Below are 18,829 nucleotides of genomic sequence, written 5' to 3' on the forward strand. Positions count from 1 at the left end.
CGATTATTTTCCAAATTAAGGCGCTGCGCGTCACGTGGCCGCAGAAGCTGCCCGCTTTCGGGGGGACAACTTTCACCATCGCTCTGAGAAACGACCAGCTGCGGGCTGGTAAATAGACTGCTTTCCCTCCTGTGCACCCGCGGAAGAGCGGCCGCGATCATTTAAAAAAAATCAATTTAAAAATGGTGGCCCTGAGCGTTCAGAAGAGAACTGTTCTGACACGCCGAGCTACCTTTACAAGAAATAAATACGCACGACGGCAGGCAGCGGCTGTTGCTGGCCACTTTCTCAACCCCAGCTACAATCCCGACACTGTTGCTACCAGCTCTCCGCGATCAGTTATTTTCGTGACCATGCCCGCTAACCGCTGACTACCGCGCTGGTGGTACCACGCAGGCGGGGGAGACGGGGGGGGAAAATACTCCAGTTGCGAAACCACCGACACGGTAAATCCGAGCCGAGACGAGTCCTCGGTGCACAGGCGCGCACAGCCACACTTACAGATAGTAGGTGAAGGCGCTCAGCCCGGCCGGCACGGCTGGGAGTCCCTTCCCGGAGCAGTCGGCTCCTCCATCCCCGTCGCAGCGGCACGGCGTCGGGCAAGGAGCCGGCGAGGACTCGCCTTGTCCGGCGGCAAGCCCGCAGATCAGAAACCAGCCGGCGTACGAGATCCGCGCAGCCCACAACTTCATCTTGGCACTTTTGCTAGTTGGCGCCGGCCAGCTCCCGTCAAATGTTGGGGTTTTCGTTCTTTTGTTGTTGTTGTTTTTTTAAAAAAACCCAATAAGAAAAAAAAACCTCACACTTATCCTGCGTAGCGATACCGTCCCAGTTGCAGTGCCGTGAAACGGATCAATGCATGAGTTTTGTAATCAATCATTGATTTGCGGGTAAAGGTAAACTACTCCCCAGGTTGCAATGTATACAAAACCAACGCATAATCCAACTTTGGGGGCTGGCTCGGTGTATTCCGTGGTTTTTTAAAAAAAGAAAAGAAACCGATCGATTATAATTCCGAAGACCCCCGTATTTACTAGTCCAGTTTAATTCCACATCGGGGGTTGTACGGGAGTACCAGACCCTGCACCGCAGTAAACAGATCAACACCTCTATCCCTCTTTCGGATTCCGTCCCATTAATCCACAGAGACTCGGGTCTTCTCCTTGTTGGACTTGGTTGCTTTTCTCGATTTAACCTCCCTCCAAAAAGAAAACCTCACAAACGGGGAAACAAAAATCGTTCCGTGTGTATTCTAGTCCTCTGCGTCCCCCTGTGTTTTGATTCCCGGGGAAAACAGAAGTCAGATTTCAGCCATTCCTCGCGTCTGATCTTGCCCACAGCACCAGCGTTACAGCGAGCTCAGCGGCAGCCTCTGTCTCTCTCTCTCTCACTCACTCTCCCCCGCGGGGAAGCAGGGCTACACGACGTCCTGAATATGTAAATGCAAACCTACATATTAATGAACCACTGCCATGACTTATTGGCAAAATCTGACGGAACGGCTATTAATATGCAAAGACAACTCCACCACATTGAGCAGACGCGATAAGGAGGCCTGTCTGGCTCGCTTTGAACCGGGGGAGGAGGGATTTAGGACGCTGGCCGGCTCTGAGCGGGGAAGGTTTGAACGGCGCACAGTGAGGTCTGTGTTTTTGGGGATGACCTGCAGGTTAAAGGCAGGGTGGCCCAAGGAGTTTCTGTGTCCGAAGGAAAAGGCGCCTGCTGCTGTTCATACCTGGGAATCTTTTTTTTTTAGTGTTTTTAGCGCCCATCTACACATGCGGTAGAAGTGCATTCGCACTTGTCCACAACTTCAGTCTCAAGCGGAGACGAGATGCGCAGGCTGTGTCGGTTTCTGCGGGACCGGCATCGTAAAAAACAGCGCCGAGTGCGAGAGCTGTCAAAAACGGCAACACGGATTACAGTAAGGCGAGGCAGCCAGCATCCGCTGGCGACAAACTAGCAAAAACGAACTAATCTTCACTCTGCTTGAAGACCACGCTCCGGTTAAACGTTTGTTTTTGCCTCTTACGTGCAGCACCCAGTCCGAGAGATCGCCGGCCGGCCAGGCTAAATCCGATCTCTCCTGAGGGGACTCCTCTTTCCACTAAAGCTTTTAGTGGGTCTATTTACGATGCTATTTATCTTTCTCTTCATTTACATGTATTTACGCGTTGTAAGTGCTATGGGTTTTGTTCAAAGTCCTTGATATAAAATATAGTGCTCTACTACCCTGTTCTGCTATTAAGTAGATCCCCAAATTTGCATGCACCAAAAGACAATGAAAAACAATGGTAAAAAAGAACATAAACAGGTCATAATTTAGTATCATCCGGAGCAGATTTGCATCGTCACTTCAATCTTGTAATAGGAAATGAGAGTGAAATATATTTGCTTTGCAAATAGCTGTATCAGCCTATACATAGACCTATTCATACATTTTTTTCCAAATAGCATTTGTAGTGACCAAGGTGTGTAGTTTTGAATTAAACCGTGCTCATTAGAATAGCATTTTATTTTCTTTTGCCAGTATAGTCACACAGTTTTCTTCATTCCCAGGTGGCACACACAAATATATATGTTTTGAGGGGAAAAACAATTAAAATGTAGCACCCTGCTGTATCGTTAGTGTTTTCTCTTCCTCTCTGCCTATGTGCTCCTAAGTCTAAGGTAAAAGGGACTTTCCTTTGATGAGTTCTTGCTGTGCTTCAGACAGGAAGGTCTTGGGAAAGACCTGACAGACTCCCCCCAGTTCAGCTCTGAGTCAAAAAAAGAAAACGGGGCACCTCTTTACACAAAGGGTGGCGGGTGTCTGGAACAAGTAGCCCGGCAGTTTTACTGAAGCCAAATCCACCGGATCGTGCAAGAAAGGGACGCGAGGAGCTCTTTTGATCGGTTGGAGTGAAGTGAAGAAGGTTGATCACAAGGTCTTCTCCTGCGCGACACCTTCCTCATGATCTGTTCAAGGTGGGGGAAGAGGAGGTTTGGGCGATTGTGCACATGGTGTTGAAAACAAGCTCTTCCGGTATATAAAGAGATGTTCACGTGTCTGGGGAGAGCCCAGCAGGAATGTGTGCAGAACAGATGCTTCCCTACCGCCCGTCTGTCACAGACCCACCTGAAACACGGGTTCATATTGAAACCACACTCCCCATCTCTTCGCGAAGGACAGTGCACCTCCCAGTGGACAATTTAGAGAAGAGAAAACCTCCTAGAGGCATACTGGGAGTCAGGCATTAGAGTTTCCCAGCACGGAGGAGCAAAAGATCTTGAGAGCTACAGACAGTGCCGTTTAGGGCCCAGTGGATTCTCATATTGAACCCATTCTGAAGTCCACTGGATTACCGCAGGCTTTAAAGATCCCAAATCACACCTCCACGAGAGGGACAGAGAACGTGTTTCTTACTGTGAATGCCCACGGACAAATGATTTCCAGAACAGTAGAGAAAGATTTATAGAAAGAGCATCGGGGCATGATTTTCAGGGAAATAGTTTCTGTTTCGCATTTTGGGACTTGAAGGAGTGGCTCGAGGAACAGTCTTGGGCAAGGAGCTGTTGCCAAGGAAATTCAGTTAAAAACCCTTGTAATTCTCTATCCAGGGTGCACCGAGGTAAATGATTAAGGAAACGGTATGCATTCATTCAGGCCTTACAAATGTTAAAGGATCTCTTTAAAAAAATCCTTGAGGAACACTGTAGACCTCATGGATCAGACCGGGCTGACGGGTTTCAATGTCCCGTATGAAACTCCAATAATGCACCTTCAATTCAGTTCAGTTTATTGTCATAGGCACCAGTGCAATGAAGTGCTTATTTGCATGCATGCTCCAATACCAAGACATTCATGGAATCACCAACAACATAAACACAGAACAGCAGCCTCAAGAACAACAAGTTCTACAGGAGGTCATTCTTGCCTTCTGCCATCAGACTGTACAACGCATCCACCTTGCGTCTGGACAGAGGCCACACTGACAGGGACCTGTTTCTGGACTGAAGGCATCTACACATCTACTGCTACATCTGTTCTCTTTCTTTCTTTTCCCGTTTACAACCGTTTTTTGGGCAATATATAAATGCAACACATTTATATTTATATCTATATTACATCTATATTTATATTCATATGTGCAATATGATTTTTCTGTGTACTGTTCTGTTCTAGTTTGTTCTTTGTGTGTCCAGACTGTGAGTAACTCCCTTAGTGCACCCCTCACTGTACTGATTGTATTGTATGTATTGTACTATTATTATTATTGTATCATTCGTTACACTGTGGCTGTGTTGTCTGTGTAAAGCTGCTGTTGCACTGCAATTTCCCTCACGGGATCAATAAAGTATCTATCTATCTTAAATAACATACAACGTAAACAACAAAACATCAGTGTGAGTTCAGTAATCCGACAGCTTGTGGGGAAAAAGCTCTCGGAACCTAGAAGTCTCGTGTCTTCATGCTCCTACAACACTTCCCAGAGGGAAGGGGAGAGAAAAGGGAGAAACCAGGATGCCTGGTAGCCTTAGCGATACTCCCAGCCTTCCTGAGATGGCGAGTTGTAAAATTGTCTGCAACAGAGGGGAGCTGTGCTCCAGTGATGGACTGTGTCTGGGTTGTGGGCTGTGTGTGTGGGACGTGTCTTCCACAGGATTTGTATGTGACGATGTCGAGCTACCAAAACGAGGAATTCCTCAAACCCAGTCATATCCATGATCGCACAAGCTCACAGGAAAGAGCTATGGGTTGATGGGCAGGTGCTGTCAGTGGATATTGTGTAACGTTGAAGGAGTAATGTGTAACTATAGTGTAACTGTTGGGGGAGTAAATGTACTGGTCCTGGGGTAGGAGAGGTGTGAAATGAATTTGTATGGGATGTTGTCTGTTAACACAGAGGAATATTTCTTTTTTATGTAACATTCACTTGTTCTATTGGTGTGGTTTGTGGGTTTCTGTGTGTGTAACACAGCGGCTTTGAAGCCAGGCAGATTTCAGAGAAATCAGACAGCGAAGAAGTATGATACCATATCATTTGCTCATCACTGATTGACAAGAGGCAGACAGGCAAGACAGGTCAATCAGTGCTGCTGCTCCAAACCTCTTGGGTTTGAGTCTGCCCTGGGGCAACTTCTGTATAGGGTGTGTGTGTTCCCAAGTGCCTGTGGATTTCCTCCAGGTGTTCCAGTTTCTTCCTGGAACATCCCCAAGACATGCTGACAAGTTGTCTGTGCGTGTCCTGCAATGGCCTGGACTGCTGTCCAGGGTGCCATCCAGCCCTGGGATAGGTTAAGGGCTACCTCGACCCTAAACCTCGACCCTGAGGTTATGAAAATGAGGTTACATAATAATAGATGTCATAGAAATTGAATAAAACTCAATATGAGTCGAGCTGCTGTGTGTCCAGGGTGTGTGCAATATATACAAGTAGTGTGGTTATGCTGAATACAGTGAAAACTGTGTCCATGTAGCCATTACAGGTGATTGGTAAAGAAGCTGCAGGTGGGCTATTTAGCAGTCTTATTGCCCGGAGGTAGAAGCTGTTCTGTAGTCTGTTGGACTTGGACCGAATGCTTCGGTACCGTTTACTGGACGATAGGAGGGAAAACAGTTTGTGACTGGGAAGACTGGGGTCCTTGAGAATGGACCTGGCCTTCTTCAGACATCTAGCTGAGTAGATCTCCTGGATGTTTGGTAGCTCACAGCCGGTATTGAGCTGCGCTGCTTTCACCACCCTTTGGTCACGGATCACGGGTTAATGAGCTGCAGCTAGTTGAGACTTGACCCAGTGATGACACATTGCTTTGAAGACCCCATCAGTAGCTCTCTAGGAAACCTGACTTTGTGTGTGAGCGTGTGAACAGTATACAGTCTGCGTCCGAGTTTCCTTGTTCAGTCCCTTCAACTGACAGCAATTAAGACGCGGGTTTTTGCAGCGTTAGCAGTTCAAACATAGAAGAACACAGCCACCTAGTGGTGACACTGAATGGAGAGCAGGAGAGCGGCTCCGTATTTCAACCAGCATTAAATATCAGTGAAATAAAGAACGCAATAAAGTGATCACTTTTGCTTTATTTTTCAAATGCACCATATGTGTCAAATAGCCTCTAAAGGTGTAGCCAAAAAGATCAAAACAATCAAAATGAGAAGGCTGTGATTTAGGTACAAATAGCAATAAATAGAATAAGAAAATCAAACACTTTAGGATAGAGTTAATAGTAAAATCAAGGGATATTATGATAAAATGCTAAATACACCAGTAATAATTAATTTAGAATATTCTGTGCAATTTTGGTCGCGAAGTTACAAATCAGAATATTGCTGCTCTGGAATCTCTCGGGAGAAGATCAATGAGATACATTCCTGGCCTTATGTCGTGCCTAGCCTGATGTACTAGTTGATAAAAGATTTACGTATATATTTTTAGCTTTGAATTGAGGAGGCTAAGACGAGACTTGACCCGGGTGTTCAAAATCCTCCGAGAATTGCTAAACACAAGCCGATGGACTTCAGAAGCAACAATGAAACACAAACCAGACGCGAGTGGAAACTGGGCGGAAGAGCGTTCAGAACTGAGAACAGGAGGACCTTTACACAAAAAGTGGTGGGAGTCCGGAACAAGTTTCCTGGCCATGTTCTTTCAAGGCAGGGGCAAAAGAGATCCTTTTATCCCTTAGTTACTAGCAATTAAAGAGCTTGAGGTTGAGGAGGCCGGATGTCCTCCTCTCGTTTGTAACCTATAGTCTTATAAATCTTATGCAGAACAGAGGTTGTGCACCTGCGTCTAGTGCACAGATAAAATCCCGAAGGAAATTTTATCTGTGCAGGAGTGCAGCGACGCGCTGGTGTAAATAAAAAACGTGTCTCCACCTTGTGGTGGATATTGGAATTGCACTACAAAAACCTATAAAAAATCTCAGCGACTGCTAGGGGAAACGCCTCATCTCTAATACCTAATGTAGGTTATAATTTTTTAAGCATAATGCCTTCTTATATGCAACCAGTTTTATGTTCTTATCGGGCTTAGGTTAAGTATTAAAAGATTACAAAAATGCACAGGGCCTCCCTTCAGCTACCTGAACAGCTGGTACCTCCACAGGCGATGATGTACAAACACCTTGCATTTCCTTCACTGTACTGCGAGCCAAGTGTTCCAGCAGAGGAAGCCTTCTGGTAAAGACTCAAACAGGACTAACGACCGGGAGAGATGGGACTTCTATCACCCCTTCCCCATCTCTGCTCAACACTGGCAACCCGAGAAGACTCGCCTTATATCCAACTGTCTGAAGTCTTCACGGATTCTGACATTGCTCCCAGTAATCGCCTGGGGTCCTGTGCATACTGTTAGCTTATGTGCACACTGATCCGAGTGTCCATCTGTAGAACAAGCAAGTCTGCATGCAAACGAATGATGGTGTTTTATGGAATAAATAGGTGAATGTCAGGGAAGACTTGTGCATGGACACCATAAGAATTCTTTCAGATAGTAACATGAACCAGGATGCTACAGATAATAGCTATATATAAAATGCAGAATATTATAACAGCATGTGGTGTAACAGCGTGAATGTGTAGCTTCAGGAAACAGTCAAGCTTTTGGGATAATTTATTTAATGTCATATCCATATCCATTCAAATAAACACTATTTGTATTCTCTATATAGTTTACATCTGCAGCTATGTTATACAAAAATTACAATGAGAGGAAAAACAAATAAAATGACACAATGTCTTTAAATAACACAGATTTCTAAACTAATAGCAAATCATTGATTATCACATTACGTTTCAAAGAGTTTGGTCAATTTCCGTGAAAAAAGCACAATGCCGTCAAAAAAGAGTATAAATCACTTCTTGTTTAAATCATGTATGAAACAGTTTTTATCCAAAAGAATGAGAAAATATCAAAACGTGAGCCTGTGCTACAAAAATATTCTGCAACTATCCTCTACCTCTTCAGACGCGAGTAAAATACACAGGGGACAGAGGAAACCATTTGCTCTATGGTGCTCTGTTTTGCATTTTTTTACACCACCTCGCACAAAACAATCAGCACAGCAGACTTTATGTGGCCCTGAAGGACACTTAATCAATGGCAGAGAGGCATTTTGTAAACCTCAGAGAAGCTGGTACCTCTCCAGTCCGACATCACACTGATGGACTGAGCGCTCGCCTTACGGACCGCGTGAAAAACTCCCTACAGGCATGCCAAGTTTACAGAATTCTCCTGAGAAAGGATCACCCCTCCTAACATAACACCAATCTGAAATGCACCGACAGGCTTTTTACATTAGCACCCTGAAAGAGGTTCTCTCATCAGAGAAGATGAAAGTACCGTGCATGGTGACAGAATGTTCTGTGAATTAGGCCCCCCGGTGGAGCAGGGCACCTCACAAACAGGTGTTCCCAGCAGAGTGCTGCGCTTGTGTGCAGGAAAAACGGCGCACACAGCTGATCCTGGTACTTAACACCATTTCCTACAACTGGACAGCCACCCACACGTGAAGCAGAAAGCTCTCGCCCTCCTTATGCTGCTGTTTTTTTAAGCCCTCACAGCAGGACGACTGACGACCGACGTACACAGGGATGTAACAGGGGCACATCAGCTCCCCAGACATTCGAAAGAAAATGGCTTTGTACCTACAGTGCTCCAGCACTTACAACTCACAACAGAGTTGACCTGAACGTCAGATTTCACCTGCTTGGTGGGCACATTTCAGCAAGCTAGAATCTCACACCAAGCCTGGCGTCCTCTCAGAACACATCACAAATGCGATTCTGTGAGTAGTCTGAGGTTCAGCAATGCTCCGTGTTCAGTAAGCACACTGTATCCAAGCTAAATGATCCCATCTACCAAATTCTCCCTCCAGCCCCATTCCCCGCCCAAAGAACCAATTTTAAATTCAAACTTTTTCCAAAAGGCATCCAGGCTTTGCATAAGAGAGTTCTGTCAGGTTACAAGTTTTGCGAACGCGTGTGAAAACACCCCGAAGTCTCGCCGCAGCGCTGGTGGCCCAGAAAAGCTTCCTCCAAAAGCAAACATTCAGGCTTTCCAAAGCTGCAGCGTATAAATATATAAAAAAAGTCCTTCCTTATATAACTGTCAATGAACAAACCATTATAAAAGTAACGAGAGCAAAAAGATTAAGAGCATCCCCGTAGATCTTGAACGGAAATGGAGGTTTTTACAAGTCCAATTACCGAGTTAAAATTCTTCAAAATTAAATCACTTCATTAGTGCCGGCAGGAAACCCGCAGAGAACAAAGGCAGAGAGATGTTTCTTACATAGAGCCAGACTTCAGCCAGGGGATGTACTAATAATGTTGAGAATGTAGGTGTTCAGTTTCCTCGGGCCACAATTTTCCTTCTGCGGCTTAAGACAGAGAGAAAACAAGCAAAACTAGAGGAGCTGTCACAGGGCGCTGTCTAGTTTAAGAGAAAGTCTGAAAACTCTTCACCTCATAGGAAACAATCAGTAAGATGAGGCACTGGTTCTACTCAGAGGTGAACATTCACAAACATGGGTCTGAACAGGATTTCTTTTACTGTACAACTAAAGTGGGGACAGTGCAAGACAACCGTGAATCTCATTACTACTCAGAGATATAAAAGTGTTTGAAAAAACATAAAAAAACATAGCAAGTTTGCAACAGTTAAGTCATTCTAAGATGACGTAACCTTCCCTAGCCCCACATTTGTTTTTACAAGAAGTTCACACACAGGGCCAGAACACCTCTGTGATTTTCACCACACCTATGCAGAAAACAACAGGAATTTATTCCTTGTGTATAAAAGAGAGAGCAACATTGTGCAATCACAAAAGTACAAAATTGGGGGGGGTTATTAGGCCATTATCACTAGGGAAGATATTGTGACAAAAAATCTGTTCTCTGCGTCATCATGGATTTAAAACTGTACAGGTATGTTGTGCAATTACTTCATGCAGGTGAATGACCTATAGTCAAATGTAATGAAATTAAAGACACTCCGCTCTGAAAAATGTGTTTGTCTTTATCAGTAGTATTGAGATTTTACTGCTCCTATTCTGAAGGGGTTTCACCATAGCAGCCATGCAGACACGACAGCTTTGTTTCCTAGCCAGCTACCCACAATGCATTTCACTCCGTTTCTGTCACTTCCTGCTTGCCCTGTTGCGCTCCCTGATTACTGTGTATCACACTGTGTGAGCAGACTGGAACTGAACTACCAATATCGAAAAGCTTTGCTCTTCCTCTCCTCATTTTGGTACAAGGACCAGGATAAGACGAATGCCTGTCTCACACAATTGATAATGAGGCACAGGGCCGCCACATTACGACACAATTCTGCACTGCTGCTGAGAGTTAGGACTGACACACTTTTGTTAAAACCTCTCACATTGCTGAATTGATTGAATTACTGAAGTACCACCATCTTTTTTTACTTCAGTTTCAAGAGCTCTGAACTTTAAAAACAATGTGTCTGCAGTGTTTTTGCGGTCATTATTTGATCAACAAATATAGCAAATGCCTCATTCAGTGTACTATTCCTCTGCACAAGTGAGAAGATTTTACATAACTTTAAAGTACAACAACGTGTAAACAGTGCATATTTTTTCCTCCAAATAATGTCTTGGGAAAAAAAGGGTGTGGATCTATAAATACCACTGATGATAACAATAATAATGAGTAGAAGCTAAGTGTTTAAAAAGGAGTAACATTCAGTGAAGATGTAGTGATCATCGTTTTGTCTCCCATGCAGCTCATAATTTCATTATTTCAGTTTCACATTCTTAGTCTGAAAAAAAGACCAGATACCTTCTACTTTTTAAGCCAAAGATAAAGTAGCTAGGCCTCCTCCTTTTTCTTATCTAAGCGCACAGTTTCTAGTAACAAGATACTGACCTGTTGCTTGTAATAACTATCAAGGGTCTGAATCACTATTGGATCAAATCAAATTACGAGATGCATCCTTGCAAGCGCTTTGACCGATTGTGTCGTTGTGTTTTTCAGGGGGTGAAAAACATATTGTAGCGCTTTCGGGTTCACATGGGTACACACCCTCGCCGCTGCCGCCTCGGCTCGGCTCGGCCCCCCACCGCTGGGGATTCGAACCCGGGCCTCCGGCGTCACTCAACAGGGACCCAGCCAGCTGAGCTAAAGGGAGATCTGCCCGGCGGCTGAGGTCCCTGCTATTCACAGGGAAGGGCGGTGACGTCACCGCGCTGGCAAGCCGGCTCACACAACCTGTAAATGTTGGCCGTGTGCGTTACAATAGCCTAAAATGTTAAGCGCTCAAATGTAATAGTTAACTGGCTTCAATGTTCAATTTCACTTATCGTTTAATTTCAACAAGTATCTAAAACATGGCTGTTGTAAAGGGGTAAGCCTAGTCCATTACCAGTTCTTAACTTTTCAATTGTTTTTTTTTACATTCTAAATTCATTAGGCTGACATTTTTTTTTAATCGGAAATGTTATTTACATCTGTGTGTACTCGTGTAGCCGGCCAGTTTGACGACAACAGAGCTCAGCTCAGAGCTTGAGCGTTCCAGTTATGAGTCCAGAACTCTAACACACTCCTCCACCCTTTCCCTGAAGAAATCTTACATTGTTTTTTGTTTTAAGAAAACTGCCACTGTGGCCAACATTCATATCAAAAGCCCTCCCGTGACCCCCAAGTAGTGAAAGTCCTAAAATTCCTATCTTACATCCCTAACGTGCACGTGACAGAATAAACCGAGTTCACATCATCTGAAACGCTCCTTTAAAGGACGTGAGATTTTTGCACAAGCTCAGTGAGCAGGCCAAGGGCTGGTACATGGGGACGATCAGGGAAGAAGAGCCGGAGTGGTGAGGGAGTGGACGAGGGACACACGGGGAGGGATCGAGAGACAGGGCAGGGGAATTAGAGAGAGGAGACAGGCGGAGGGGACAGGAAAGAGACGATTCCGGGGGCTCAGCCCCGCTACTGGGAGAAGCTGTTCTGCTGCCGGCGCTTCGCCGATCTCATCTTCTCGAAGCGGGACTCCATCTCTTCCAGCACCTTGGGAGTGTAGCGCACCACCAGCTTGACCGCGCCCTGTGCCGCCTTCAGCAGCTCCACCGCCTTCTCGTGGTGCTCCCCCTCCACGCTCTGAGGGGAAACGGGCGGGGGGGCCGTCAGAAGCAGGAAGTTCCCTCCTTCAGGTCCCGTTACAAACCCCACCCCCTCTCGGCGGACTTCGGTCTCGTCCATACGGTCCGCGAAATACACCGGCGCTGGGGTACAGCCCTCGCAAAGCCCGGATCAGAGCACGTTCCGCTCGTTCGGAATATCAGCCCTGCCGCCCCGCTCCGTGCAAGGCTACCTGGACCCATCCCCGAGCTCCAACTCTCGTTAAACGTTGAGGTGCTCCCTGCTCGGTTTGACAACTCAAGCAGAAATGACACAGCTCCTTTATAACGGGGGGAGGTCAGCCAATTCCAATGGTGTCACTTGCATACAGAACAAGAAGAGCATCTTTCTGGATTTTTTTTATCAGGGTCCCCGGTATACACTGGGGTTAGGTACCAGAAAAGAGCTACTTATAGCTCGTAACAAAACAACTTAAATGAGGGAATTGATCCCCGTAAGAATAATGTAACATAGGCATGGGCTTCACACGTGGGACTCAGTTTAGGAATTTTCTTCCATAGAAACAATGGAATGTGGCCGGAAAAGTAGCACCACACTCCTGCTGGTTTTCATTATATGACATGAAATCATTATCACGTCTTTGTGAACATGACATCACGGATGCATCAGTAGCTCTGTGCGCCTGAGGCGGGGGGGCAGACAGTGGCCTCCTGCTTTTGACATCTGCACCTACACAGCTGTGAAGACCCACCCCACTGCAACGAGACACAGACAAAAAAAAAACTCACCACCCCGTTGACGGACAACAGCTGGTCCCCCCTCTTCAGCCCCCCTTGCCGGTCTGCAATTCCGCCCGGGATGATCCGGGAGATGTAGATGGGGGAGTTCTGCTCCTTGCCCCCCATGATGTTGAAGCCCAGCCCCTCCTCCGTCTTCGGCAGCTCCACCACCCGGGGGTGGGAATGGCCTTCGCTGGCGGCGAAAGCAGCTACCGTCGCCTGGGGACAACACGGACCGATAAGCCCCAGGGATGCCATCAGATCACACTTCAGCACGGCATCTCAGGCTACCACTCCCCAGCAACATCCCCCAGGTTCACTCAAGGATCCTGCCACAGGGAAGATGTTAGCAGGTTCCCAGCGAGTCTTACCTAAACCCATATTCTCCCCAACAGCGCTCTGAGACAGTAGACCAATGTAGAGCTGGGAGCGCTCATGTGATCCTAATGGGATGTTCCCTGGGAAGGCTGCCAGGTTGCACCTGTAATTGTTTGAAGTGGAGAAAAGCACCCGGGATGATCTGGGAGATATAGATGGGAAAGTTCTGCTCCTCGCCCCCCATGATGTTGAAGCCCAGCCCCTCCTCCGTCTTCGGCACTGACCGGGGATCCTGGCTCTCAGTGTTTACAAGTGTAATGGGAATCCATTTTGCCAGTTAGCGACCATGGAGTGAGAAAGCGTTCTACTCTCAAGGAAACTCAGATTGGCAGGTACCGCGAGAAAACAATCTTATCCATGAACAGATCTGCCCTGTTTGTGCAACTCTGTTTATCTATACTGCAAACGTCTGAGTCTTGACTGAATAAGCTTTTGTTCTGCTTCTTCAGCACAAAGCTCCACGTGTCCGAATAGTCAAGTCTACCAATGCAGGTTTAAGTAAAAAAAAAATGCAAGGTTAGCTTCCTTACAGTTGCGAAAAGTTTCGGTTTCTTTTTTGCGTCGACGGAAATGGTGTTAAAAAACGACCCAAAGCTTTACAAATTCTTAAACAGCGGGTAGGCTGTTCACTTATTCCAATTTTGGGCCTCAGCTGAAGGCAGTCCCCAGCTGCAAGAATAGCATGGAGGAAGCTATGTGGAGCATGGAGCTGTACAGGAAAAGCCTTCAGATGGGGAAACACATTATCCTCCTGACAAGTGGTTTCTGCTCCTGGAGTTTTGCTGCTCCTGAGGCTGGTGCAGGTCGACTCACCTTGGCTGTTGCGTTGGCTCGGACCTCGGGGCTGCTGTTGATGTCCACCGTTTCGTACACGTGTTCGTACACCTGCAGGACAAAAAGAAAGGGTGCTTTTCCTCCGACAGATCGGCCTACTTTCATAGAAATTGACCAAACAAAAGCAGAGAAAACTCCACCCAGCATAATAAACAGCTCTGAGCTCATAACTGGAAGGTTGGGGGTTCGAATCCCAGATGCCATTGGAATTTACAAGGAGGGCTCCAGTAAAATGCCAGCTTTATAAATGGAGACAAATGTGAGGTGATTTGGATAAACGCATCAGTCAAATAACTTTATACACAATGGCCAAAACTGTGAGGACTGTGAAGATATTTGCTGTGGTTATAAACATAGTTCAGAAAGGAGGAAAAGCAGCACCGTCTCGCAACCAAGGAGACACCACTTGCAACAGCAGAAAAAAAAAAAACACTGTACGTGAACCTGCATCACTCTCCTGAGCTAGACAGCTTCGGCCTGCAAAAGCTCTTGAAAGGCCATTAAAGATATAACCCCTGTAGACTTAGCCCACATGTTTTTGAAAGGGGAAGAAAAGGCCAAACCTTTTGTCTGTCAACTCTAAGAGCTTTTGAGGACAATGCTGCTCAAGAGCCTGGGAACAGGCAGAATACAGGGCCCATTCACAACACTGAAGACAAGCCAGGGTTCCTCAAAATGGTCTCTAAAAAATAAAATACACTACACTGAATACAAATACAGTAGGGTCTTGACACCTGTGAATTTAATGTTTGCAAAATTTGCTTGTTTTTCGGTCTGGTTGACAGAATCTTGGATGGATGAAGCGCACAGTGAGATTGAACTGAGCTAAAGGCTGAGAAGCACAACTTTCAGCTTGACGGACTAGGATCGCGAGATGAATCTGGTTAGCAACTGAGCCTCCTCCTGCCCCCTGCCCAAGTATGCACTAACCAGCCACTACCTCAGCGTGGGCTTGTTTATATATTGCAACGGACGCTCCAGGTTCTGTGTCAGCAGACTGGGGAGTGACAAGCCGGGAGACGACTTCGCTGACTGAGTTTTATTGCCCATTTCATTCCAGTGAGGCTGAGAAAGAAAGTGCAGGCATCCACTGGATGCAGAGGAGCAATTCATGTTGTTCATTTTAGCTGACTACTATATTCATCATCACATAAGGGAGGGTTCCTTATGTCTTTTAACCATACTTACTATAAACCGATACAGTGCAGCACATCATGCAAATTTGACCAATGTTGAGACCCTACTGTAACTGGAACCTGACAGGTTTGTGGCCTCTTTACTTAATTTTTCCAAACAACATAATCTTTTGCCAAACGCTGCACTGCCACTCTGAGACCGAATAATAAAACACACCGTTTTTTTTATCAAAGCCAACAAGGCAGTTGCTTGGGACGGAGATATCCCTCCCTACAACCGAAACCTGGGTGCCAGCATGGGCCCATCCTCAGTTTGACACAGCGGCTAAGGGGCTCCAGACCCTCGATCTCCTTACCTCTCTCACAGCGTTGCAGAACTCGCTCTGCAGCACCCTCTGCAGGGCCTGCAGCTTCTGGGGCGGCACCTCTCCGGTCCGCTGCAGTTTATCCAGGAGCTCGATGGCCCGGGAGATGTCTGAGGAGCCGAAGGCCGAAGGGAGAAACAGGTCAGGACAACGGCATCACACGAGCACGTGCCTCTGTCTGCGCAGAACGTCCCTGTGGAGCAACAGGAACTTGCACGGGACCAGCCTCTGCATGCAGGCAGTAGATGTGTTGACGCTTTTTTTTTTTCCCAGGCTAAATGTTTTTACTGTACACTGTAGTACTTCTGTGCCGTGGCGACTGGGTTAGTTTTTACGCCTCAGTTGGGGGGGAGGTTGGCATAATTTGAGAAAAATGGTTTCCGCATAAACTAACAGACATGTAGTGTCGTCCCCCACGACGCAAATTATTTTTTAGAGATATAAACCAGACGTTATTTTATTTTAATTCTAAAAAAATACTGAAATATTGGGTGTTGGCACGCCTAGCAGGGTACTGCGCACACTGGAGAGGCTACTGAGCCAAAACAACACAGTAGTTTAGGCTGCGTGAAACACACTTGAAAAGGAAGCAGCCTTTCAGAAAGAAGTTAGTTTTAAAGGAAGGTGAGACTGATGTTGGCTCACGGGGGACCACTGCATGAGAACTGCATGCCAGTTTCAGTCTCACAAAGGTCAATCTCAGCAGGTACCTGTGACACCGCCACTTTCCTATGTCACACATGAGTCGAAACCACCAATCACACGGGCTCAGTGCGGCCCTTCCAGATCGGACAGTCCAACCCCAGTCCACCCACGGGTCACAGACCCCGTCTCTCGTGGGGGTGTTCCCAAACACTCTCTTCACTAGTCCCAGTTCCACACCGGGTGTGCGCAGATATGCAAAATTTATATTTCAGTATTTTCTTTAGAATTACATTAAAACGACATCTGTTTTATATATATAAATAATATCCATCATGTGGCACCTCTGCATTGTCTGTTTGTTACGCTCAGCAGGTGTGAGCCTGGCCAGTACCTGGATGAATGACCTCCTGGAAAAGCTGAGGTTGCTGCTGGAAGAGGTGTTAGTGGGGCCAGTAGGGGGCGCTCACCCTGCGGTCTGTGTGGGTCCTAATGCCCCAGTATAGTGACGGGGACATTGTAGTGTAGAAAGCCGCCATCTGTCGGATGAGATGTAAAACCGAGGTCCTGACTCTCTGTGGTCATTAAAAATCCCAGGGTGTTTTTTGAAAAGAGTAGGGGTGTCACCCCAGCCAAATTTCCCCCTGACCTTTACCAGTCATGGCCTCCTAATAACCCCCATCTCTGAACTGGCTTCAACACTCTGCTCTCCTCCCCACTGAGAGCTGGTGTGTGTGAGGGGACTGGAGCATCATCCAGGTGGGGCTGCACACTGGTGGGGTGGAGGGGATCCTCATTACCTGTAAAGAGCTTTAAGTGGAGTGTCCAGAAAAGCGCTATATAAGTATAAGGAATTATTATTATTATTATTATTATTATTATTATTATTAAACAGTTCCGAATTTCTCAAATTTTGCCACCCTCCCCCTAACTCTTCTGTACTAAGTAAGCCAGTCGATCAGCAGCTGCAGAACTACAATATACAGTAAAGACAGTTAGCCACGAGCAAGAAACTCCCCCAGATGATGCTCGTTAGTCCGAGGGCAGAAGAGAAAAACAGGGGCAACGCGAAATGACGTCAATAATGTATACAGCGCATTCGCACGGCCCCTGAAGCTCAGCGCCAGCAGCGAACACAACAACACGACATCACACGGCGAGATAATCCCCCTCCGACCAGGCGCAACGACAAAGAGTCGAGCAGTGGGGGACTACACGGGGAAACAGAAGTGACACTTTCACTTACTACAACCGTCCAAAGCTAAAATAAAACATTGTTTCGAGCGTGCTCTAGGTTTGCCTATACAGGAGGCTGCAACACCACCTCTCTCTCTCACACACACACAGCTCTGCGGTTTTGGTGTTCCAGGCAGTCAGTGCGCTACAGTGTTTCGTTTGTATTACAAACAACAACAACAACAACAACACAAAGGAACAGGCGCGTACAGTCTGGCACACCGGACGTCAAATTCGATTGTATTTGCACACAACGCAACGGAACTTGTTCAAAGGAGGGGAGAAGCAACGCTCTGAACCAGAAAACAGATCCATCCAGATGGCATGTCACCGAAAGGTGTTTACATGCGTTTATTTTGGGATCTCAGCCCCCTGTGAGAGATCCGAGCCTCCCTGCGTGGTGTCTGTGGTTCATGCGAACGCACCGTACTGCCATGAAGCCGCTGTTAACCCCAGACACACTTTTTAAATCTAAAGCACACGCTCGCATTATTATCACGGGTGCAACTGGCCAGCAGACGTTTCTATCTCGAACGACAGCCAAAAGCCCCCTGCTTGATCTAACCAAATGCAGCAACAATGTTACAGCGGGAAACAAGTGTATCCGCAGAATGTTAATAAAAAATAAACAACACAGTTGCCCGGGCTATACATCCCTTTTTTTGTTTTCGCTGTTTGTAATGTTTTTTTTTACCTCTCTCCAGCCTGACAGGTTCCCCAATCGCAGCCATTTTGTGCCTGAAGTCCGTCAAGCCAGTAGTACTCCAGCGAGTGCCCAATCCCGGCACAGCCTTGGTTTATGTGACACAGCCTCATTCAAACGGCAACATGACTTCCTGGTATTGGCACGGCACTCCCCGGAAGGTTTAGTTTCAGACGCCTTACAGGCTGGAAGGGGCTGACAAAGAACTAGCAGAGAGCAAACTTCTCAGACATCGTTGTTGAAAGTTTACAAACTCGAGAAGGTCACTCTGCCCATCTAACCCTTTTCTTTGTAGTCAGTCCAGGTATCTCATCCAGCTGATGTTTCGGCTTCAATAACAAGGCGAGGTAGCTCGTTGCACACTCCCACCACTCTTTGTGTAAAGAAGTGTCTCCTGTTTTCGCCTTTAAATATACTTCCACATAGTTTCCACGCTTGTCTTCTGGTTTGTGTCCCAGTGTTAATTCCGAAGAAGTGATTTAGTTGATTATGTCAATGTCGTTGATGGTTCTGAAAACATCTGTCAGGTCTCTTTGTAATCTTTTCTTTTAGGAACTGAAATAACTCCTTCAGCCTGTCAGTGTGGGACACTCCCTTCAGACTAATCAGACTCCGTTCCTTTAACCTGTCAGTGTGGGACATTCCCTTCAGAATAATGAGACTCAGTTCCT

General features: G+C 46.4%; 2 protein-coding genes across 2 annotated transcripts in view; both read right to left on the reverse strand.

The window, feature by feature from the left end:
* lgr4 (leucine-rich repeat containing G protein-coupled receptor 4) overlaps window positions 1-1,590 on the reverse strand; it is a 70,814-nt gene extending 69,224 nt beyond the window's left edge. Inside the window, exon 1 of the mRNA XM_015338676.2 lies at window positions 502-1,590. Within this exon, the coding sequence (XP_015194162.2) occupies window positions 502-692 (191 nt within the window). The 5' untranslated portion in view covers window positions 693-1,590. The remainder of the gene's footprint in view (window positions 1-501) is intronic.
* Window positions 1,591-7,582: 5,992 nt separating this feature from the next.
* On the reverse strand, window positions 7,583-18,251 carry lin7c (lin-7 homolog C (C. elegans)). The gene is made up of 5 exons (XM_006643408.3): window positions 18,150-18,251; window positions 15,569-15,687; window positions 14,056-14,127; window positions 12,874-13,083; window positions 7,583-12,103 (listed from the first exon to the last, which is right to left on the reverse strand). The coding sequence occupies exons 1-5, from the start codon at window positions 18,184-18,186 to the stop codon at window positions 11,936-11,938; spliced, it is 606 nt and encodes a 201-aa protein (XP_006643471.1). The 5' UTR covers window positions 18,187-18,251; the 3' UTR covers window positions 7,583-11,935.
* Between the last annotated feature and the right edge of the window lie 578 nt (window positions 18,252-18,829).

The sequence above is a fragment of the Lepisosteus oculatus genome, chromosome 21, assembly GCF_040954835.1.
Source record: "Lepisosteus oculatus isolate fLepOcu1 chromosome 21, fLepOcu1.hap2, whole genome shotgun sequence".
Lineage (NCBI taxonomy): Eukaryota > Metazoa > Chordata > Actinopteri > Semionotiformes > Lepisosteidae > Lepisosteus > Lepisosteus oculatus.